This window comes from Peromyscus leucopus, chromosome X (assembly GCF_004664715.2).
Source record: "Peromyscus leucopus breed LL Stock chromosome X, UCI_PerLeu_2.1, whole genome shotgun sequence".
Lineage (NCBI taxonomy): Eukaryota > Metazoa > Chordata > Mammalia > Rodentia > Cricetidae > Peromyscus > Peromyscus leucopus.
The window spans coordinates 90,131,545-90,155,586 of record NC_051083.1 but is presented as its reverse complement, the minus strand read 5'-3'; the positions used below and the strand labels follow the sequence as shown (position 1 = coordinate 90,155,586).

Below are 24,042 nucleotides of genomic sequence, written 5' to 3'. Positions count from 1 at the left end.
TCCCACCACCCTAATACTGAGGACCAAACTTCAACACATGAACCGTTGAAGGATGAACCATATCCAAGCTGTAGAAGTAATTTTCTCAGTAATTTTCTTTTCTTTTCTTTTCTTTTTTTGAAGATTAGAATCAGTAAAAATTACTTTAGAGGATGGTATGTATCTTCTTCCCATCTCAAGAGTAGTGTGTTTATGTGAGCACTGAGGTGGGTTTAAACTATGCAAGGGATTCCATTAGCTCCATTTAATTTAAAATATCAAAATTTATTGGTGATACATTATTCATTCATTCATATTTAATAAATACTTTCTTAGTGCATAATATGCATCTTGCTTTGGGGGGATATAGTTGTGAACTTAAACACAGTATCTCAAACTATAGTGGAGTATAGTTCAGTTAAGGAGACAGTTGTAACCAAATAAGTATGTAATATATGTATATATATATACATATATGTATTATGTACATAATCACACATTATATGATTGTGGTGTGAAATGAAAGCATAGCTAGCTACAAGAGGCTATAAGAGATGAATTGAGGCAGTCTTCATTGTGGGATTATGGAGAAAAGCTACCCTATCCTTACAAGTGGCATTTAAGCAGAGCCTTGCTGAGATTGTTTGTTTTGCCTTGTGAAAAGATCGGGAGAGAGTGGCGTAGATGGAGAGATGGTGTGTGTGAGGAACATATGGTGGAAGGGGGCAGTGCCATACAGGAATGGGTGTTCAGAAAGCAGTGAAGCTTAAGACATGAATGTAACTGAGAAAAAGATGGAGTGCAGGCTCAATTACTTGAAGAGATTTGCCTTCCTTTGATTATGAATGAGGGTGGAGAGAGGCAGGCTAATCACAAACTAGTCGAAGATACCAGAGGACCACAGGAAATCAGGAGGGACTAGTTTGGTGGCTGGGCATAATTGGAACATTGACAGTAACAGTTCCTGGAGCCTCAAGTACTGCTGTCTGTGATTCTCTAGAATAGTAATTGATAAGGAGGCATAAAGGGCTATGTGTTTTCTGTGGCTGAGTTACAGATGTCAATCTTTCCTTTTGAAGCGTCATGAGAATTTTTTGAGCAATAGGCACCAATAGGGCCTACTAATGTGTTGTGATCATATGTTTTCCTGTACAATTTGAAGCAAGACGGTGTATGTACTACCTCTTGGGACAAGAACAAAACAGAACAGATACAACAAGAAATGAAAGATGTGTTTCTTTGGTAAATGAGGTAAATGGAAGAGTCATTGCAGGAAATGATGCTATAGCTAGCTCAGCCTGAGACGTTAGATCCCAGGCCGAAGAGACGCTAAGCTGCCAGAGCAATTATTTGATGGTCCATTGTGACTGTGACTTCTAATCAGCTGGGAGGGGAAGAGAGATGAGGGAGATGCCGGTTGGACAACTGAGCATGAAGGAAGAGCAAGCCACAGGAGCCAGCGGGCAGCGGCTACCGTGGGTCCCCAGCGTCAAGAAGGGGGCACGAGGAGGCGGCGCGGGCCCCGCCCCCTCCCCTGGCGGGCGCGGGCGCGGGCGCGAGACGCTGCGCGGCGGCAGCGGCGGGAGCGAGCGGCAGCTGTCAGGCCACCGAGGTCCGAGCTGCACTTGCTGCCCCACTGAGGACGAGGCGGCAGCGCGAGCTGTGACCTGGTCGCGGAGGAGCCAGGCTGGAGGCACGCAGAGCCGAGCTGCCTGGCATCTATCGCCCTGTCCATCCTCCCTCCCATTGTGTTGGGTAAGGTGTCCGCGCGTGGGCAGCAAGAGGGGGCTAGGGCTGGTGGACCCGGGAGGCCAGGAGGTGGGGGGCCTGTGGGGAGAGGGGGAAAGGGCAGCTTAGGTCATCGCCGGGGTTACTCGCACCCCACTCAAGGGGCCTAGAAGCTGCTGAGCTTGTAGTCGGAGGTAGGTGATGGTGGAGGGGGGCGTTGCTGAGTAATCTGGAGTGGCTGCCAGAGCGGGGCAGAGAGGCGCAGGGCTCCGTGGGGAGCGGGTGTGGTTCACTGCGCATGCGCCACAGTCGACTGGCTCTAGGAGCTGATGAGGTGAGAAGACCTGGGTCTGAGGTAGTTGGGACTATGTGTGACGTTTCACTTTCTAAGTTCCCAATGCTCAAACAGTATTCCTGTCGTAGAGATGCCAACATTCCTGGTCTCCTAAGGACGTTTTATTAGTGTCCGGAAAACCTTTACTTCCAGGCAGCCTATTAAGGAAGACGTGGCCTGGGGACAGTGCCAAGTTCCTATCAAGTGTGTCTTTGGGCTTATTGGTCCAGAACTATTATGAGGAGTGAAAGATTAGACATGCATTTCCACACTGAACACTTAGTTGCATATATGATGTAAATGCCAGCATGAAGTTAGGAATAGCATTTCGGTGGTATGACAGATATGGCATCTAGACTTTGTAGCATAGGTGTAGCTGATAACTGAGCTCTGCAAAGTAAATTGAGTGCGTCACAGGGCTTCCCCTGCCGTAAAACAATCCCCTTTCCAGCATCAGGTTGTATGGGAAGCAACCTACACCATTTAAATTAGAGGGTCTCAAAGATCAATCATTTCTTACTTGTGTTGATTTTTCACATACGTTAAAGAAAGCCACACCCATTACTCCGGTGCAGGATTTCTGAATAATATTTCAGGATTAGACAGTAAACTGAATAGCCCGAATCAGCATGTCGCCACAAGATGGGCTTTCCTCAAGCATGTCCCCTCCCCTGTGCAGACGTCCATTAGGGCCACTCTCGTCCATTGTCTAGCTCCCCTTCTTCCCCCACCAAGCCCTGCAGTACACACCCCTGTCAAGACCTGCTTCCAAACAACCTGCATTACTGATTGTGAGCATCATTCCACCCCCATGGAAACTGAACTGACGCTGCCAGTTTGCGTGTGTGTGCCTCTTTTCTCTCCGTAATCATTAAAAAAATGCATTATTTTAAAAGGTTCAACCTTTCTTATTTTATTCCCTCTGCTCCTAATCTCAAGCACCCCCAACTAAATACGGTAATTTTAATAAACCTATGTGGGTGCAAACATAGCTGATTCAAAAGGTTTCAAGTGCACTGAAGAATAGAGAGCTAAGAATATTAGTTATATGAATTCCTGATTCATCTTATTATCCAAGACAATATTTGAGTCAAAGCCAGATATTTCTCTGAATGGGACCAAAATTAGAATAAATATTATGGTCCAAGAGCTGGAGGTGTAGCTTAGTGGTGGAGTGTTTAAGGCACAGGTGCCCTAGGTTTGATTCCCAGTGCTGTGAATTAAAAAATAAAAAAGGAAAGAAAAGAAAAAAGGATATTCAGTTCAGATCTAGCATAATATGGGAGCCATACTGAATTTCACCTTTGTGTTAGATATATTTGTTGTTATCAAAAAGTCTTCTCTCTACTTAATGCTTTCTTCTTTTCATGTTGGATCAAATTTGGCTTCTCCTAGGGGAGGGAATTTGATTTCATTGATTGTTATACTGTGATGACTCTTTTCAATTTGAATATGCACTAATGTTTATCATCCTCACCTTCATACATAACGACAGGGATGACAGTCTCCACTAAAAACAAAATGAACATCATTATTCTCCTCTTGGTTTTGGTAGGAATGGAGATACTGTTGTAAATATATTTATTTTAAAATGTGAGTGTAGCAAGAGGGTAATGGAAAGCTTCCACTGACTTTCAACAGGTGGAATTTCTGTTAAGTTCTGTCTGGAAAGGGATCCAGATGTAATTTTAGTTACATTATATGTGATAACATTTGGATGTCTTACAGAATCATGGATCGATTGTTGGCATAAATTCCAAGGCATTAATTCTGGGTACCTACCTAATATGTTAAATTATAAATACTTATTGCTTATTTCTATGATGGATTCTGGTACCACAAGCTGAAGAGGCTTCAAAGACATACATAAGCAGAGGACCTTTAAATCAATTGGTTAGGGAAGACATGTTTTTTTCTAAAAGAAGTCTATTAACAACATCAAGCAGTATAATAATATCATCAAATGCCAAAAATGAGATGTTTTATTGAGACAGAAAAGGTGGACATATTTGTGGGGTACAATATGATCATTTGATATAAATATACAATGTATAATGATTGAAGGGTAATAATTGCTTCCATTTCCTTAAATATTAATCATTTCTATGTGCTGGGGACTTTCATATTTTTTTTTACTATAAAGGACTATGAAATGTTTTATTTTCCTTTATAAAATGTCCAAATAATTTTTATTAAATTGGATCACTGACAGTTTCATACAGGTATAGAATGCATTCTGGTTTTTCTCACCTCCAGCACTCTCTCGTCGCCTTTACATACCTGTCAAGCACTCACTCCTCTCCACATGTCCTTATATGTCCCAGAATGGACTTGAACTCCTGTAGCTGAGTATGATCTTGAACTTCTGATCTTCCTGAATCCACTTCCTGGGTGCCTCAGTTATACATATCTGCCACCATGCCTGGCTTTATATGGTGCTGAGGGTCAAACTCAGTGCATTCAAATACTCCACCAACTGAGGTACTCCCTCTCCTGGTTATTTTAAAAATATATTTAACTGCTTCGAGCAGTAGTTACCCTACGTTCTTTCTCCAGTGTGAAATAGAACTCCACTGAGGATCCAACCCAGCGCCTCATATACCTGTTAGACAAGTGCTCCTACCACTGAGTTCCATCCTCGGTCCCTACTGTGAGACTGAAGCTTAGATGTTCATTTGTAAATTCCTTATGGGCAAGTCCTTGCCTTAAACATTTCCAAACATATCCACATGTATTGGTGTTCAAGTGCTAAACTTTACAAAGTAGATTGAGTGAGGAGAGATCAGAGGTGGGGAGAGAAGACCTGAAAGCCTCTCATAACTTAGATGTGAGAAGATGCTGGCCAAAAGGCAACAAAATCATGTGCAGTTATGAATGCCTGCAATGAAGCATGGAACGGAAAAAAGGATAAATTACTTTAGACCACGAGCCCTGACACCAGCTTGGGCAACCCAGCAGGAGTCTAATTTGTGTGTGTGTGTGTGTGTGTGTGTGTGTGTGTGTGTGTGTGTGTGTGTGTGTGTGGTTTTTCGAGACAGGGTTTCTCTGTGTAGCTTGGCGCCTTTCCTGGATCTTGCTCTGTAGACCAGGCTGGCCTCGAACTCACAAATATCCACCTGCCTCTGCCTCCCAAGTGCTGGAATTAAAGGCGTGCACCACCACTGCCCGGCATGGGAGTCTAATTTTTTAAGACGGAGATAGAAGTAGAGGACTGGAAATGGGTATCTGAGGCCAAGTCAGCAGGATATAGTGACTGAAGGCAAGGAGACCAGCCTAAACTATATCTTTCCACTTTTAGCAAATACATGGGAATTGGAGATGGTGGAGAAGGATGTAGAGCAATGGTTCTCAACCTCTGGGTTGTAACCCTTTTGGGAGGTCAAATGACCCTTTCACAGGGGTCATATTATATCATAACATATCAGATATTCTGCCTATCAGGTGTTTACATTACAACAGCTGCAAAATTACAGTTGTGAAGTCGCAACAAAATAATTGTATAGTTGGTGGTCACCACAACAGGAGGGACTGTATTAAAGGGTTGCAGCATTAGGAAGGTTGAGAACCGCTGGTGTAGCATGTCATGTTGGTAATGACACAGCACACAGTAGGCACTCAGTGCATTCTCAAACATCAGTTAAAGGGTTATACCAGAACATCCTGAAGATCTCTTCAACGCTGAGACTCCATGCCATATGCAGATGCTCGCCAGGTATTGTTACACATTTAAGAACAAGAAGGAACTAATATCTCCATAAAACAAATGAATGGTATAGTAGCAAGGAGGACCCTCTTTTTCCCATACCATATAGTTTATGTACCTAGAATTATGTGTGCACACTGCCAACTAGATAATTCTCAGATTGTCATTAATACTGATAATTATTCCTGGAGCTGGGCATTTAGTTGCCATATTCACTGTGGGTTTGACCCCTCTACTGAGTTTATCCACAGCTGGGAAAGTAGAGTTAGTGAGTTATTTAATGATGTTAACACCCATTGTCTAGGTATTTAAGGAAACTCATATGGTATCTATCTTTTATACCAGCCATCTATAGTTCACACAAATTTGTACTCCCTTATGTTGCTTTTAAAAAATGAGAGTTGAAGAGTTTTGAACTATAAAATTATATTGTAAAATAGTATTAAAAATAAAGTATGAAGTGTAAGCATAGCTCAGTGGTAGAGGACTTTCCTAGCCCACTGAGGCCCTGTGTCCCTCTACAGCATATCAAAAGCAAAGACAAACAAAAAAGGAGAATTAAAAACTGTGCTAACACATGTTTCACCATCATTTCAAGAAATATTTGTCACTTGAGCTACAGTTCCAAAGACAGAAATTTGAAAGCAGAAGTGTGGACAAAAACCAAGCTAACAGAAATGGTAAGAAATTTCAGATTCTATAGAGTAGATTTAGCCTAAGAAGGAGGATAAAGCTTATTAACGTAGATGTTGCTTACATTTTAGCTACTGAATCAGATAGTCAATAAATACCTGATCAGCTTTGCAAAACAACATAAAATAGTTAAGCAGTTGAGCTTATTTATTCCTCAACAAACATACTTAACAAGCATAGGAATTATTTGTCTTTTTGGACCACTATTCTAGTTTTGTGTCATTAATATATGCCACAATTAACTATTAATATTAAGCAAATATGTGTTTGTATTAAGGACAGCTAAATATTAAAACCTGTGTTCAAGCCAGGCATGATCACGAATACCTATAACCTCATTACTTGGAAGGACTGAGGCAGAAGAATCAGGAGTTTAAAGCTATCTCAAGCTACATAGTGAGCTCCTGACCATCTTGGGCTACATAGCGAGACTTTGTCTCAAAAACCAACCAAACAAAATCTTGGGTTCAAGATAGATACCATCAACTTGTCGATAAAATAATTAGCTCAGAAAGTATACTGTAAGCCCATAAACATATTAATGATTTCTTCTCTGATCATGAGAATCAATTGCAGACTGCCTTGAGGCAGATTGGTGGGTGCACTGGTGGTTTTCGAAGTGGGAGTGTTGGTAGGTATAAATGGAAGGAAAATTGTCTAGGATTTATCTTAAACTCCTCTGCTTTCACTCTCCCAAATTTGACTTCTTGGAATATCACTTACTTGCTTTTACTTACTTTTACTTTGAATAGAACAGTCAGCAGAAAGACAACACAGTTTTTTTTTTATCACACAAAGTACAATCAGATTAGGGTAAATTGAAGTTTGGGTAATAAAATTACTTTGATCACATTAAACACCTGCGACATTTTGAACTTTTAAGTGTATTTGTGGGAATTCTCCACAGATTACTTGAGATTGCTATGGGATTTCTCCCTGAATTGAATAAGTTTTTTCTAGAGACTTATTTTCATTTTATTATAGATTACTAAAAATCTGCCTCCAATTCTGTTTTTTAGAGCCCTAATAAGAGAATAAAGCAGCAAGAGGGACAGAGGAGAGGGCTGAAATTGTAAAAAAATAAAAACACAGCTGGGTAAGTATTTCATGAGATCATGCTATGAATTTTGATATTTTGCAATTTCCTCTGTTAAAAGTCAATATTTATAATTTTAAAAATCATTCAAAAAATAATTTAAAGGACTGTTATGGCTTTCAAATTCCCTTTTAAATGTGTGTGCTTCTAGAATCTCTTTCGAATGCACTTCTTGGTCAGGGTTTAGGTTTCCTTCTTTTGAGGCTCTTACATAAATGTTACCTTACCCGATTAATAGCAACATTGTTGAATTTCCGGGATAGACCCAATGTGACAGTACCTAACAGAATATTTTATTTTAAAATATATTCCAGGTAGTCCATGTAAAAATATTTTGTGTAGGTAATGGGAAAATTGCTACATGATTATTAGTGCTTTATATTTTAACATGACTTTTCATATATTGGTTTTGTGGTATTAAAACTTAAACTCAAGAATCTCATAGGATCCTCCTTTGGATAATAACTGTTATATTGATATTAGTTAACTATCATAAACTTAAATGTCATTGTACCATGAAGAAAAAAATATTGAAGATCCATTTCTTGTTACAGTATCCATTTCAATGCAAGTATAATGGGAGAAAATGCTTAGAAAAAGTTGAATTTTTTCTTTTTTCCATATTCTTGGGTTCAGTCTAATTGGGATCCAGATCTTGACAGAATCAAGAACGGCTTATATAACTTTCAGTAACACTTAGGTCCCTCAGAAGCAAACATTAAACCTGTTTAGAACTGTCCAAACTGGAAACTAATATGGTCACACATTTGAGTGGAATACCTGTTCTAGGATCTCTCACCTAGAATAGTGTCAGAACTGAACAAATTATGGAGCTGTCTGCTAGTTGGTTTACTCATGGCATTCAGCCATTCCTTGCCCAGGTAAGAAGCTCCGGGGGTGGGGGGGAAGACCAGTTTTCCCTCTTTTATTAAAAGAGTTTTTTTCCCCCTTGTTTTAAATTAAGTAATGATCATGTAAGATCATTATCAGGGGCCTCATAATTCAGGGAAAATTTCTGTGAAGTTGATTTGTTTCAGATTTAACTATTTTCCTTCCTGCATTTTCATGTATTTTCAGGTTCATTGGTTTGCAAACTTCTCCTTGTTTCGTGTTGCAACAATGAGTGGAAAATCCCTTCTCTTAAAGGTCATTCTCTTGGGTGATGGTGGAGTTGGGAAAAGCTCACTCATGAACCGTTATGTAACCAACAAGTTCGACTCCCAGGCTTTCCACACTATAGGGGTAGAGTTCTTAAATCGAGATCTGGAGGTAGATGGACGCTTTGTGACACTTCAGATTTGGGACACTGCAGGGCAGGAACGTTTCAAGAGCCTTAGAACACCATTCTACAGGGGAGCAGACTGCTGCCTGCTGACCTTCAGTGTGGATGACCGGCAGAGCTTCGAGAACCTTGGTAACTGGCAAAAAGAATTCATCTACTATGCAGATGTAAAGGACCCAGAGCATTTCCCCTTTGTGGTTCTGGGTAACAAGGTAGACAAAGAGGATAGGCAAGTGACGACTGAGGAGGCACAAGCCTGGTGCCTGGAGAATGGAAATTACCCTTATCTAGAAACAAGTGCCAAAGATGATACTAATGTGACAGTGGCCTTTGAAGAAGCTGTTAGGCAGGTGTTAGCTGTAGAAGAACAGCTGGAACATTGCATGTTAGGTCACACCATTGATTTGAACAGCGGCTCCAAAGCAAGTTCTTCATGCTGTTAGAATAGGGACTCTGTTCAAAAGTGTGCACGAAGTTGGCTAGTCCATAGTGTAAGAACTACTGTGCCCTCTGGTAGTATGCACAGACACACACACACACACACACACACACACACACACACACACACACACACACGTGCGTGCGCATGTGTGAGAGTAAAAGATAAGGTTCTACTTTTGAAACAGAACCTTTCAAATTGAAGTCGTAGAGCAGTTTAAAAAAAGCTTTATTGAGCCAAGTGTATTTTGCGTGATTTCTGCTATGTTCCCTTCCTGTGTGTCTCAGGACCCTTCAGAAAGTGTCAGTCCTGAGAGATTTGAGTGTTTTTAAATCACGGTTTAAACCTAGAAGCCAGCCGCATGATGGAGTGAAAGAGCTTAAAGTGTTCCATTAACCAGCGAGCAGATGCCACCACCAGACTTTTGCCAAGCAATTGATGCCATTTCTACCAAAGGGAAAAATAAGATTCTGAAAATAACAATGGAAGCAAGGATTTCTAAGTAGGAATTAGAAAAATGTGGTGGAGATGATTAGGAATATAGATTTTTAAAATTGCACACTGACTTGTTCAAATCCTTACATATGGTTTAATCTCATGAACTTAAAAAAATCATCTCAATAATGAACTTAAAAAATACTTTAATGACATTGGAGGTTGATTCTAATCCATGTGTTTGAATCACAGGACACTAGTGAATGGATTATGCTTAAATATGCCAACCCCCTTTGCAAATACATGGTTGGCCTGCTTTTCCTTCATACAGTCTACTGCTGCTGCATAGAGATGTTGCTTCCTTGACAACTTATCAATTTAGTGATGCTGCTTAGTATGTGGCTTTGGGTGCAGTGCTCTCTGCCTAAAATTCAGACGGTCCTATGGTTCACCATGCTGGCTCATGAAGACAGCTTCAGAAAAGATTGGAGAGTAACGGCCTTTTCCCACAGGTTCCTTCACTCAGTTGTGTGTTGTAGAGGAAGGATCTGATTCTTGGGATGTCTCACCAAATGTTCAGCTGGCCAAACTAGGACATTAAAACTGGCAAAAGAGCAGATTGTTTTTAAAGCTTTGTGTTAGAATGAATTTCTCATAATTAGATTTGTTCAAAAATGGAATAGACTGCCTTAATAGTGAGCTCCCTCCCAGTAAAAGTAGTCACTGGATGCCCATCTGTTAAAATACTGTAAAAAGAATTACTGTACTGGCTACATGTTTTAAGGCTCCTTCAGGTTTAAGTTCTGAATTTACAAACTATGTCAGTGCCATGTTCTGGTTGAATTTATCTGAAAATAATAGTTAAGACTATAGAGAGGGCCTTAAAAAATCCTCAAGCCATTCTGGGATTAGCCTTTACAGCAACTACTATTTTAAAAATATTCCAAAGACACCATGCTCAAAAAATGATTTGACAATTTTTGAATGCCATGACTGCCAATAATTACATACTGTATTATGAATGTGCCATCTGGTTTTTATTGCTTGATCTGCATAGATTTTAATCTGTGCTTTAAAACATGTATGATAAAAATTGTGACTCACTGTAGAGAGGGACAGTTAGATAAAGCCCCCCAAAGAGATTTAGGCCTGGGATGGGGTGGGAGCATTCATGGGAATACAGCCTAGAATTCTCCATTGTAGTCACACATGGAATCAGCCTTACACGTGGGACCTTATGTGCTTTAAGAACTCTGGTACTTTTTGGCCACATAGACAAGAGGAGGACAATATTTCAACACAGGCTTACTCAGTATTTCCAATTATTGTATAGTCCTTACCCTATTGTCCAATTAATTTAGATGCCAGAAGTGAAAGCCAGAACTGGGACCCCACAGCTCTTAAATATTGGTTCCTATCCTGCCTATGCCTATAGCCAGCCATACTGGTTTCAATGTTCTACAGTCATTTTGCTACAATCATGTTTGGGTGAAACTCTGTACGTCAGAACTATTAAATGGTAATTGTTTTTAAGTGCATGAGACCAGGGGCCTTCTCTTTCTACTTGCTCTCTGCTTCTAATAGTTTCTATTTGTAGATCTCAGGCCTTCATAAAGATCTCCATCAGCTCACAAAACCTTTGTCTCTGTAGAGTGGCATGTGGTCATTTGAGTAAAAATAAAAGTACATGGGAATTCAATTCATAGGCATCCTGTCCATCAAGACAAGTGTTAATTTGATTGGCAGGTAAACTGAAGCCCCTTTCTTCTTATCCATATACTTTTTTTTTTCTACCAAATTACTTCACAATATCAAGCACTTAACAGTAAGTGACAAAACAGTGACTTTTTGGTGAGTAACACCCAGTGGGTGCTGACATATAGTTTGGGTAAGATTAAAAACACCAAAAGCTGACATCTGTGGTACCAGAAACTGTGCATATGCATTTTGAAATCGACTGTGTATACAGAATGTGCAGTGAAATATTTTCAATAGGTGTTTTTTTAATGAACAGTAGATTTTTGGAGTAATGTATTTCTAATTAGAAGCATACTGTTTTTCAATGGTCCATTAAAACATCATATGAAATATTTATTTAATTTATTGTCATGTTTTGGCTTTGGGGGGGGGCCTCAGATTCCATATGTCTTCAGTGGATTGATGAATTTCAGGTGTATTTGTACCTGCCTCAGCCATCTCTACTTTATCCTGAGGTATTCCACAATCCTCTTGTTGCAGGTGCTGCTCAAAATCTCAAAATGTGTATAAGATACTTTGTTCCAGTTGTTTAAAAAAATCATCTGTGTCAAAGTGAATAAAAAGTGCATTTTGAATAACCAACATACAAAGTTTATGGGGTTTTATTTCTCTCATTTTCTTCTTTGTCAGTATAGCAGCTTGACCTGTTAGTCAATGCCTCTCTCAGACTTTACCTGATGTGGTCTCTGGATCATTTTTTTATGTGATACTCCAAGTGCCTCTCCATATTTATCATGCAGTAGTGATTGAGAAACAAACTCAAAAAGTTGGAGGTTGGAGATTCTTTTTCTTTTATTTTAGACCCTTCTGTAATACGTGGAGAGTTTGGGGACCAGAATATGGATCTTATTCTTCTACTTTATTTTTAAACATAATTTTTAAATGTTAAACTATTATGAAAATATAAACAGAATATCCACACTGTCTTTATTTTCTTGACTGGTAAATTGCCTAAACATTAGAAAAATATGGAAATGTAGACAAAACAGGTCAGAACACAAAAGATTGTTTTTATATAAAAATGTTTTATTCTCTCGACCACCACACTTTAGGCCATTAATGTTACACTAAGCATCAAATGGCATGAACACATATGTTGGTGAATTTTTAAAAAGCATATATATGCTTGTGTGAGAGAGAGAGTGAGTGTGTGTGTGGGTGGGGGGGAGGCGTGTTCATGTGTGCACCACGGTAGATGTGAAGAGATCAGAGGACGACTTTCTAACTCAAATCATCAGGCTTGGTGGCAAGTGCCTTTACCAGCTGAGCCATATTGCGGGTCTACCGACATTTAAATTATGAATGTAAGTCTCTCTACCATACATGATTCATCACGTTGATTCCATCTGCTACAGATTTATCAGTCTCATCCATTGTACATACTTTTGGTTATTAGACCTATGCAGAGCCAAAAATATTCATTTTCCTTGCTCCAGAATTATTACATCATACTTATAATAATCCAAATTCTACAATGATACAACTTTGAGACTATGGAAAGGCATAAATTTCTAATCAACTTCAAAAGAATTTTTCCACTTTGTAACAAGCTTGAGGCCTTGGGTTTGATCCCCATCACTGAACAAAAAGAGGGAAGGCGATGGATCTTGTCTTCCAGAATTGATATTTTCAAAGCAGAAAACTAGATTTCTGTCTGACAGTTTTTTGTCACAATTATTGCTTACAGGGAAATCTCCTCTTAAGACATAATATGAAGTCTCATTTTGGGGACAGTAGCTGGGATTTTTCCAGAAAAAAAAAAAGGAGGACATGCAAGATACAGTTTCTATTCTACCCTAAAATTGAATATTAAAAACACCTTGGGAAATTGAGGTATCTGCTTGAATAATTTCATGATGGGAATTGAGATTGGCATATCGGTTTAATTTTCATTACTTCAAGCAAACCCACAACAATATTTTTTCAGTATCAGTGATCTAGGCAGTCATCTCACATCTTTCTTTCCTTGTTATGGAGAGACAGGATTTGACACAGAGAATGATTTTTCTTATACTTGATTTCAGGGAAGAGAAACCGTGATGCACTGTCATAGTCCAGACTGCTACAACAAAATGCCATAAGATGGGTGGCTTACAAACAACAGAGTTTTGTTTCTCATGGTGCTGAAGGCTGGCAAGTCTAAGATCAAGGTACTGACAGATTCTGAATCTGGTGATTTCTCATTTACAAATAGTATTTTCTCATTGTGTAGTGAGCAGAAGGGGTCTCTTTTAAATCAAAGCACTAGTCCTAGTCATGGAGATAATATCTTCACAACCTAATCACCTCATCAAAGCCCCTACCTCCTGATACTATCATCTGGTAAGTTAGGATTTCAATGTGATTTTGGAATGAGTGAGCGTAAACATTAGATTCATAGCAGACATATTAATATGTGTATATTTTGGCGTAGTCACTAATGTCCCTTTCTTCTAAGCAAATATTTTTAATTACCCCAGCTTGTCACACCAATGGAGCCTTTATTGTTTAGTCTATACTTTTTAAGAGAGTAAGGAGAATTGCAGAAGCTAGATATGTTTTACAGAATAAAATAAACACTATTTTAAAAAGAAATATTAAGGACTGGGGAAATGACTCAGTAGTTAAGAGTGCATGTTCCTCTTACAGAGGTCCCAAGAGTTCAGTTTCCAACCTCCATGTCAGGTAGCTCACAACCACCTGTAACTCCAGTTCCCTGACTGTTGAAAGTCTCTGGTTTCTGTGGGCATTTTGCAGTCCCATGCACATACCCACAAAGCAGACACATATGCATACAAATAATTTCTAAAATACACTAAATTGAGAAGCTAAATGCTATTCAATAACATCTTACTGATGAGTTCACACGCACTCATCATCAATGCACTGCCTTTTATTTAGCTGCTAGTGGTAGTTGCAGTGATTTGGGGGTAAGGTTTTTTTCCCTTACAGAGTGAGAGGTTACTTAATGTTTTCCCTGTGAGAATAAGCATCTTCACATCTGGAAATGAGAAGCTGTCATCTTTAGTCATATAGGAACTGCAGCAGTAAACTATGCATCTTCACAGATATTTTTGTCTGCTCGGGGGAAACACAGAGCATTATGATTCAGCCACACATAAATGCTTTTTTTTAAAAAGGTGTGCTTTGGACAGAGCGGAGAGAGTGAGGAGTCTGTGTCTGGCTCCCGCTCTCACAGCCATTGCAGTACATTGAGCTCCATAGAGACAGCGCCGGGGCAAGTGCAAGCCGGACGGGGCACTGGGCGACTCTGTGCCTCTCGGAGGAAAATCAACTAAACATGGGCAAAGGAGATCCTAAGAAGCCGAGAGGCAAAATGTCCTCAATATGCATTCTTTGTGCAAGCTTGCCAGGAGAAACACAAGAAGAAGCACCCTGATGCTTCTGTCAACTTCTCAGAGTTCTCGAAGAAGTGCTCAGAAAGGCGGAAGATCATGTCTGCTAAAGAAAAGGGGAAATTTGAAGACATGACAAAGACTGACAAGGCTCGTTATGAGGGCGAAATGAAAACCTACACCCCCCTCAAAGGGGAGACCAAAAAGAAGTTCAAGGACCCCAATGCACCCAAGAGGCCTCCTTCGGCTTTCTTCTTGTTCTGTTCTGAGTATTGCCCCAAAATCAAAGAAGAGCACCCCGGCTTGTCCATCGGGGGCGTTGCGAAGAAGCTGGGGGAGATGGGGAACAACACCGCTGCGGACGACAAGCAGCCCTACGAGAAGAAGGCTGCCGAGCTGAAGGAGAAGTACGAGAAGGATATTGCTGCCTACAGAGCTGAAGGAAAACCCGATGCGGCGAAGAAGGGGGTCTTCAAGGCTGAAAAGAGCAAGAAAAAGAAGGAAGAGGAAGATGAGGAGGAGGATGAAGAGGATGAGGAAGAGGAGGAAGAAGAGGAAGACGAAGATGAAGAAGAAGATGATGATGATGAATAAGTTGGTTCTAGCGCAGTTTTTTTCCTTGTCTATAAAGCATGTAACCCCCCCTGTACACACAACTCACTCCTTTTAAAGAAAAAATTGAAATGTAAGGCTGTGTCAGATTTGTTTTTAAACCGTACAGTGTCTCTTTTTGTATAGTTAACACACTACCGAATGTGTCTTTAGACAGCCGTCCTGGTGGTATTCTCAATAGCCACTAACCTTGCCTGGTACAGTCTGGGGGGTGTAAATTGGCATGGAAATTTAAAGCAGGTTCTTGTTGGTGCACAGCACAAATTAGTTATATATGGGGACGGTAGGGTTTGTTTTTGTTTTTGTTTTATTTTTTTCATCTTCAGTTGTCTCTGATGCAGCTTATTACGAAGATAATTGTTGTTCTGTTAACTGAATACCACTCTGTAATTGCAAAAAAAAAAAAAAAAATTGCAGCTGTTTTGTTGGCATTCTGAATGCTTCTAAGTAAATACAATTTTTTAGTAGAAAAAAAAGGTGTGCTTTGTGTGTGCAAATGTGTATTTTTTAGGTAATCTTTCAATTCCTTTCATGCCCTGTCAGCTATTGATAAATGTGTAATGAATCTCACTTCAGTACTCCTGAATTTTAACCAGACAATCAAGCCATGTTGTTTATTCTGAATTGGCTGATAAAAAGGAGTTGGAAAATGCTGCCTAATGAAAGAAATAACTAAATTGAACATTTGCTACATTGAGGAAGCAAAAGACAGGCTCAGCTCTTCTGTTGTCCATTACATTGTTCCTGGCTGCCTTAAAAACAGCACATGTGCCCTGTAATATATGGCTTAACAGCTGGTGATACATGAACATGTGTTGGTAGCTTTAAATCTTCTCTTTCTCTATTGTTCCTGGGTGGAAAATGGCGCCACCAGTGTACATTTTGAACCCTGTCTTTATTTATGGGGGTGGGAGTAGACTTATGCATCTATGGCAGAAAAGCCAGAAAATCTAGACAAGCAGGATAAATAATATTCGTTTCTAGTAATATTATTCTAAGATAAGCAAATGTATCTTTGTTAGGTGGGCTTTGAATCTATTTATATAAAAGGAAAACTGGCTGTAACACTGTACCCACACTGTGCAATCTTTTCCACCTAATATGCAGTGAGTATTTCTTCTACGGATTGTATTTAATGTTTGCATTCTATTGAAGAATAAACTGTAATACTTGTAATAAAATTGTGTCCTCATAAAATAAAGGTGACGAGGTTACTAATAATAAGCTTACTTCAGACCTGTACTTATTTCTTACAGGTAACACTTCTAGATCAAAGAATATGAATATTTTATGGCTTTTAATATGTAATGACAAATTGTCCATTAGAAAGTTGTCCCAAATTACATTAACATTAGTAGAATAAGAGACTGATTTTCTCAAACATCCACATATACCATCCTCTCTGACAATATTCACTTCCATCAATGAAAGTAAAAACTCGTGTTTGCACTTGCATTTATTATCTGAGAGTAATAACTGCACAGATATGTATTGATCATTTTTTATTTTTCTTAAGAAAATGGTCCATTATGCTGCTTAGCTTATTTGGGATGTGGGGCATTATTTTGTTTCTTTCTTATTTTGTTTTGTTGCTGTTCTGGGCACAGAATCCATTCCTATGCCTACTGGGCAAGTGATCTATCTCTGAGGTTCAGCTCTCATTTTTGTTTCTTATGGAATTCTAGGAATTCATTTTTATATTGTGTATTTTAACCTTTGATAGTAGCTATACCCCTGTTTTTTGTAATTCCTCTCCATATGTCTCACTTTTTAACTCTGTTGATGGTATGTTTCAAATATGTTAAAATTATTAAAAAAAAAAAAAACTTATGTTCTGATAAAATAGAAAACTATGGTAGGTGGGAACTAGAGTAATTTCCTCTTATTTCTTCTTTACTCTGGATCACATTGAAACTATAAGCACTATTATCCTTCAGAAAGTCTGTGGGTCTTAGTATTGTCAACATAATAAAAAGCACAGACAGCAATCAAAATACTCTTTCATCTAGATGCTTCACTGCAAAGTATCAAACAGCTGCTTTGAATTGGTTTAATTTTTGCTGTAATAAACAGATTGCTCTTAATTCATACAAATACAGTCAGAGTAACTTCAGCTTTTACCCACAAGGGGACAATAAAGACTCCCTAGTGTTCTGCCATAGAGAGTAGAACCCAGACTGTTAGAACCAAAGAGGCATGTGAAAAGTACCTAGCTAGCCCACCCTTCCCTTATTTCATACACAAAGAAACTGAACAACAGAGCTGTTTAACAGTTTGTTCAAGGTCACAGGGACCTGTGTCCAAGACCTTTTCCCATTTACAGTACCATGGCTTAGTTTAACTGACTCAAACTGTAAACACTCACATTTTTTACTGATTTGTAAAAACCGTTTTACCTTTTTTGTTGAGGCAAAGTTCACAAGTAGCATTGAATACTTAAAATGTACAGTTCATTTATATTTATTATCTCCACAGTGTTGTAGAGACACATATTTTCCCCAGCTCAAATCCAATCCTGACATTCAATGGATGATTTATCTTATGATAATTATATCACCTTGCTCAGCTTATTTTTTTTCAACCTAAGGAAGTCCTGCTTTTCTTACCCAGTTCATTTGAGGATTAATAAAAATGATAGGCACAAGAGACATAAATTATTCTTCTCCCACAAGACATTAATCTGAACCAGGTATGGTAAGACATGCTTGAAATCCTAGCACTTGGGAAGTTGAGGCAGGCTGATAATGAGTATAGGACCAGCATGAGCTAAATAGTAAAACTTCTTAAAAAACATGAAAATAATGTCTATCACCTGCTCCCCACTGCTGTAAGTAAATGTATTTTCACATTAAAAATAAAAATTGAAGATACTAGAGTATGTTTTCCCCATCTTGTGGTTATTACTACACTATATTGGATTTTAGTGCACTTAGAGGTAAAATTTTCTTATAAAGAATTTCTTTCCATTTGGGCTTCTTAGCACAAGCTTGTAATCTTGAACACTTGGGAGGCTGTGGCAGGAGTATTTCAAGTTCAAAGCCTGCCTCTGGGTTACAGGGGGTATTTTTAGGTCAGCTTGGCCAATTTAATAACATCTTGTGTCAAAACGAAAACTAACAAAAGAACTGGTGATATAGCTTAGTGGTAGGGCATATGCCTAACATAGAAGAGACCCTAGTACCACAAAACAAAAAAGAACTCAGTAAACAGGTTCTTGTAACAGCTGGCAATTTTTTTTTTTTTGCAGTATTTGGTGATTATAAAATACTCACTTTATGGGATGGCCAAACACCCTAATAGTCGTGCCAGAAACCCCATCCAACGACTGAGGGATCTGGATGCAGAGATCCATGGCTAGGCCCCGGATGGAGCTCCGGGAGTCTAATTAGCGAAGACAGAGGAGGGTTTATATGAGCAAGAATTGTTGAAACCAAGGTTGGATAAAGCACAGGGACAAATAGCCAAACGAATGGAAACACATGAACTATGAACCAATGGCTGAGGGGCTCCCAACTGGATCAGGCCCTCTGAATAGGTGAGACAGTTGATTAGCTTGATCTGTTTGGGAGGCATCCAGGCAGTGGGTCCTGTGCTCAGTGCATGAGTTGACTGTTTGAAACCTGGAGCTTATGCAGGGACGCTTGGCTCAGTCTGGGAGAAGGGGACTGGACCTGCCTGGACTGAGTCTACCAGGTCGAACTCAGTCCTTGGGGGAGGCTTTGCCCTGGAGGAGGTGGGAATGGGGGGTGGGCTGGGGGGAAGGGGAAGGGGGGCAGGAAGGGGGAGAACAAGGGAATCCGTGGCTGATTGTTGCTGGAGGGCCTTCTCTCCAGGTTCCCCAAGCCCCGCAGTCCCACAATCCACTTATAAAATAATCACTCAGACGCTTATATCACTTATAAACTGTATGGCCGTGGCAGGCTTCTTGCTAACTGTTCTTTTATCTTAAATTAACCCATTTTTATAAATCTATACCTTGCCACGTGGCTGGTGGATTACCAGTGTCTTTACATACTGCTTCTCCTGGTGGTGGCTGCAGTGTCTCCCCTCTCAGCCTCCTGCTTCCCAGAATTCTCCTCTCTCCTTGTCCCACCTACTTCCTGCCTGGCAACCTTCTTCCTGCCTGGTCACTGGCCATCAGTGTTTTATTTATATAGAACAATATCCAGCTGATATGTAGAACTGAATGGTATTGTAAAATAAAATAAAAGGAAAAAAAAAGTCCCTGGAACTGCCTGAACTGAGTCTACCAGGTTGATCTCAATCCTCGGGGGAGCCTTTGCCCTGGAGGAGATGGGAATGGGGGGTGGGCTGGGGGAAGGCGGGGGGGGGGGAGAACAAGGGAATCTGTGGCTGATATGTAGAATTAAATTATATTATAAAATAAATAAATAAAAAAATTTTAAAAATGTTCACTTTAAACAAATATGCAGAGGGCCTAGTTCAGTCCCATGCAGGCTCCACAGCTGTTGGTCTGAAGTTCATGAGTTCCCACTAGCTTGGTGTGGTTGTCTCTGTAAGTTTCCCCATCATGATCTTGATGCCCCTTGCTCATAGAATCCCTCTTCCCTCCCTTTGACTGGACTCCTGGAGCTCGGCCTGGTGCTTGCTGTGGATCTCTGCATCTGCTTCCATCAGTTACTGGATGAAGGCTCTATGATGACAGGATATTCACCAATTTGATTACTGGGGTAGAGGCCAGCTTAGGCACCTTCTCCACTATTGCTAGAAGACTCAGCTGGGGTCATCCTTGTGGATTCCTGGGAACTTCCCTAGCACCCGGTTTCTCCCTATCCCCATGATCTCTTTCTCTCTATCATGGTATCTCTTTCATTGCTCTCTCATTCCATCCCTGTTCCAGCTCGACCATCCTGTTCCCTTATGTTCTCATTTCCCCATCCCCTACCCTCTATTACCCCCAATCGTCCCCAGTTTACTCAGGAGATCTCATTTATCTCCCCTTCTCAGGGTGATCGATGCATCCCTCTTAGGGTCCTCCTGGTTAGCTAGCTTCTCTAGAGCTGTATGGGACTGGACTAGGTCCTCTGCATAAGCAAGATAGTTATGTAGCTTGGTTTGTTTAAGGGCTTTTGGTAGTGGGATCAGCATCTGTCCCTGGTACATGAACTGGCTTTTTGGAACCCATTACCTATGGGGGAACACCTTGCACAGCCTTGATGCATGGGGGAGGGGCTTAGACCTGCCTCAACTAAATGACTCACCATGGGAGGTCTTACCTTTTTGGAGGAGGGAATAGGGGGGAGGGTTGGAGAGGGGAAGGCTGAGGGGTAATGGGAGGAGGGATGAGAAGGCAATCTGTGGTTGGTATGTAAAATGAACACCAATTTTTTTTTTTTTTTTTTTTGGTTTTTCGAGACAGGGTTTCTCTGTGTAGCTTTGCCCCTTTCCTGGAACTCACTTGGTAGCCCAGGCTGGCCTCGAACTCACAGAGATCTGCCTGCCTCTGCCTCCCAGGTGCTGGGATTAAAGGCGTGCGCCACCAACGCCCGGCCCCAAATTTCTTAATAAAGAAAAAAGAATACATTGTCATGGATCAAGGCGGGATTAAAATCATATAGTCAATAAAAACTTCTTTTCGCAGACAAAAAGAAAACCCAAATATGTTACTTAGGGAGTTTTGAAAAGGGATGTGACTCCCCAGAAAGCATGGTGATATGTGTACCATTTTAGAGTAAGTGTTGGAACAGCCTTTAAGCAGGAAAATCCAGCATGCTACGAATGTATTTGGAAGGATGAAAAGATATGATGAAGAGAAGGAAGTAAAACAAGAGAGACAAAGAAAGGGAAGTTTTCAACTCCAGGAGAAGGAGGGTTTAGGCTTCAGACAAAACTTCATAAAAGCAAAAGAAATCCCTGGTGAGGATGACTTCCAAGACCTATCCCACATTCTCTCATACAATACTTTATGTAGAGATAAAATAAGAGAAGTGGTTATTGACAACACGAAATTTCTGCTTAAGCAGGGACTATGCAGTAGTACTTTGGTGCTATGAACTATGCCTAAAATTCATATTTGTCCTCTGTGTGATCGTATTTGGAGGCCTTTGGGGTTTCTGGGCTAAAAGTGGTCCTGAAGGCAGTCCTCATAATGGCATCAGTGCCTTGTAAATAGAGAAAGAGATACATTTTTCCTCGCTCTTTCCCCACTTTGTATCTGAGGGCACAAAAAAGGCATTTATCCAGGAAGAAGGGCTCTCACTAGACACGGAATGAATCTGCTGCTGCACTGCTCTTACAATCTCCAACCTCCAGTTGTGTCCTAGGCTATGAAGTAAACTGTTATGGATCTTTGTCTTAATAGATATTTTACACATTGAGTGGAGTATGCAAGTTATAATAGCTGTGTATCGTGCCCCTTTTTCTCGCCATACCTTTTAGTTATAGTAGTGAGAGTATTCTTATGTCTTGAATTATATGCAAGCCCTTCAGTGAAACCTAACATATTTAAGAACCATATTATCCTACTAATAAAATAAACATTTCTTGGATGTAAACCTAATACCAGGTGCTATTTGAGGCATAGCGATAAAGAACATAAGTAGAAAGTGGAAGAAACCAAAGCAGAGAGAATAATTTATGCTACATTAAAAGAATGGGGAATAAAATGTATTTTAAGTAAGAGAGGAGGAGATATAGGTCCATACTACAGAATGAATACTCTAGTGATGTGGAGGATGGGTTTTGTTGGGAGTGAGAAACTATAGACAAGTGAGCAGTAAGAAACTAACAATGGATACGAAAATATAAAGGACTATGCAAGTTATAATGACATATTTAGATTTTAAGCTGCAAGTGTACAAAATAAACAAGGTAAAAGGAACAAACCACTATAGCAGAATCAACTAAGGATCTTGCTAGAATGCGCATTCTTCGGCTTCATCAGGGTCTCCTCAATCAAAGTCTCTGGGGAAGGACAGCCCAGTCGTTAGGATTTTCTCAAGTCTTCATCATAATCACTTTCATAAAATCTGACACAAGTTCAAACAGGACGGTTTTCTAGACAAGTGTGATGGCTAGTCTTGTTTGTCAACCTGACTACATTTGGAATCAACTAAAAGCCAAACAGCTGGGCACACCTGTAAGGAATTTTCTTGGTTGGATCATTTGAGGAGGGAAGACTCACTCCAAATCTGGGCCAAACCTTCAGGTGGCAGCCCACATAAAAGGGCAAGGAAGGATAAAGTTTTGCTTTGTGCCTGCTTGCTCTCACTCTCATTGGCAAGTTTATCTATCCTGTTGCAGAGGCATTCCTTCACTGGTATTAGAACATACTTCTTTGGCATTCCAATATAGACTGAAGACCAGCTGAGACATCCAGCCTTGTGAACTGAACAACTACTGGATTCTTGACCTTGCATTGGTAGTCATTGTTAGACTAGCTGGACCACAGCCTGTAAACCACTCTAATAAATCCTAAATATGTCTACTAGGCAAGAGAAAGAAACAAGAGGCACTCAAATTGGAAAGAAAGATAATAGGAACATTTTAATTAACATGTTATCAAACATTTTAAAAATGTAAAGACCATAAAATCCATTAGAGCTAATATACACATTCAGTAAAGTTTCAGGGTATTAGATTAAACACACACACAAAAATGAGTTGTAGTCATATATACGGATACTGAATCATCTATAACTGAAAGTGTTCAAGTCAATTCCATTGATTTACTTTTACTTTGTATATGTGGGTATTTTGCCTATTTCCGTGTCTGTGCAACACTTGGATACCTGATACCTGTGGAGGCCAGAAGAGGGTGTTATATCCCCCAAAACTGCAGTTACAGATGGTTATGAGCTATGATGTGGGTGCTGGGAATCAAATTCAGGTCCTCTGGAAGGGCAGTAAGTACTCTTAATTGGTGCACTATCACTCCAGTCCTTAATTCCATTTATAATAAGTAGCACCCGAAGAAGAACATACTTGGAACTTTAACAAGAAAGGAAAAGGTTCATATGCTAAAAAATTACAAAATTTTGTTGACAGGGATTAAAGACGACCTAATTAAATGTAAAGGCAGCTTATAAAGTGAAATAGAATATTTAAAAACCATTTTCTGCTACAGTACTGATATGTAAAATATATAAAACACACTTTTAACATAATAATTGGTGACTCAGCTGAACTCACAGAGACTGAAGCAGCAAGCACAAGGCTGACATGGGTCTGCACCAGGTCCTCGGCATATATATATATAAGCTTTCACTTCAGTGTTTGTATGGGCTTCCTGAGTATGTATGTGAGCTAGTGGGTCCCTGACTCTTGTGCCTGCTCTTGGGCTCCTTTCATTCTGTTGCTTTGGCTTGTCCAGCCTCAATGTGATGGTTTTCATTTTATCTTATTACATTTTATTTTGTCATCTTTGGTTGTTATCTCTTAGAGGCCTGTTCTTTTCTAGAAGTCAGAGACAGAAAGGGAGTGAATCCAGAAGGGAGTGGAGGAGAGGGAACTGGGGGGAGTAGAGGGAGAAACTATAATCAGTATAATTTATATGAGAAAAGAATCTTTTTAATAAAATGGAAAGTTTAAAAAAGTCATAGAAAAAAAACATAATGATGACCCAACTTAAAAATAGACAAATTACTGAATAAGTATCAGGCATTTCTTAAAGATATACAAATGTTCAA

The 24,042-nt window shown here is 39.8% G+C and overlaps 1 protein-coding gene and 1 pseudogene across 1 annotated transcript; both read left to right on the top strand.

Annotated features, from left to right (window-relative positions):
* Nucleotides 1–1,532: 1,532 nt before the first annotated feature.
* Nucleotides 1,533–12,275, top strand: Rab9b (RAB9B, member RAS oncogene family). Its single transcript, XM_028855744.2, has 3 exons — nucleotides 1,533–1,734; nucleotides 7,457–7,533; nucleotides 8,611–12,275. Exon 3 carries the CDS (start codon nucleotides 8,653–8,655, stop codon nucleotides 9,256–9,258), a length of 606 nt encoding a protein of 201 aa, XP_028711577.1. The 5' UTR covers nucleotides 1,533–1,734; nucleotides 7,457–7,533; nucleotides 8,611–8,652; the 3' UTR covers nucleotides 9,259–12,275.
* Nucleotides 12,276–14,712: 2,437 nt separating this feature from the next.
* On the top strand, nucleotides 14,713–15,816 carry LOC114681985 (annotated as a pseudogene).
* Nucleotides 15,817–24,042: the final 8,226 nt, after the last annotated feature.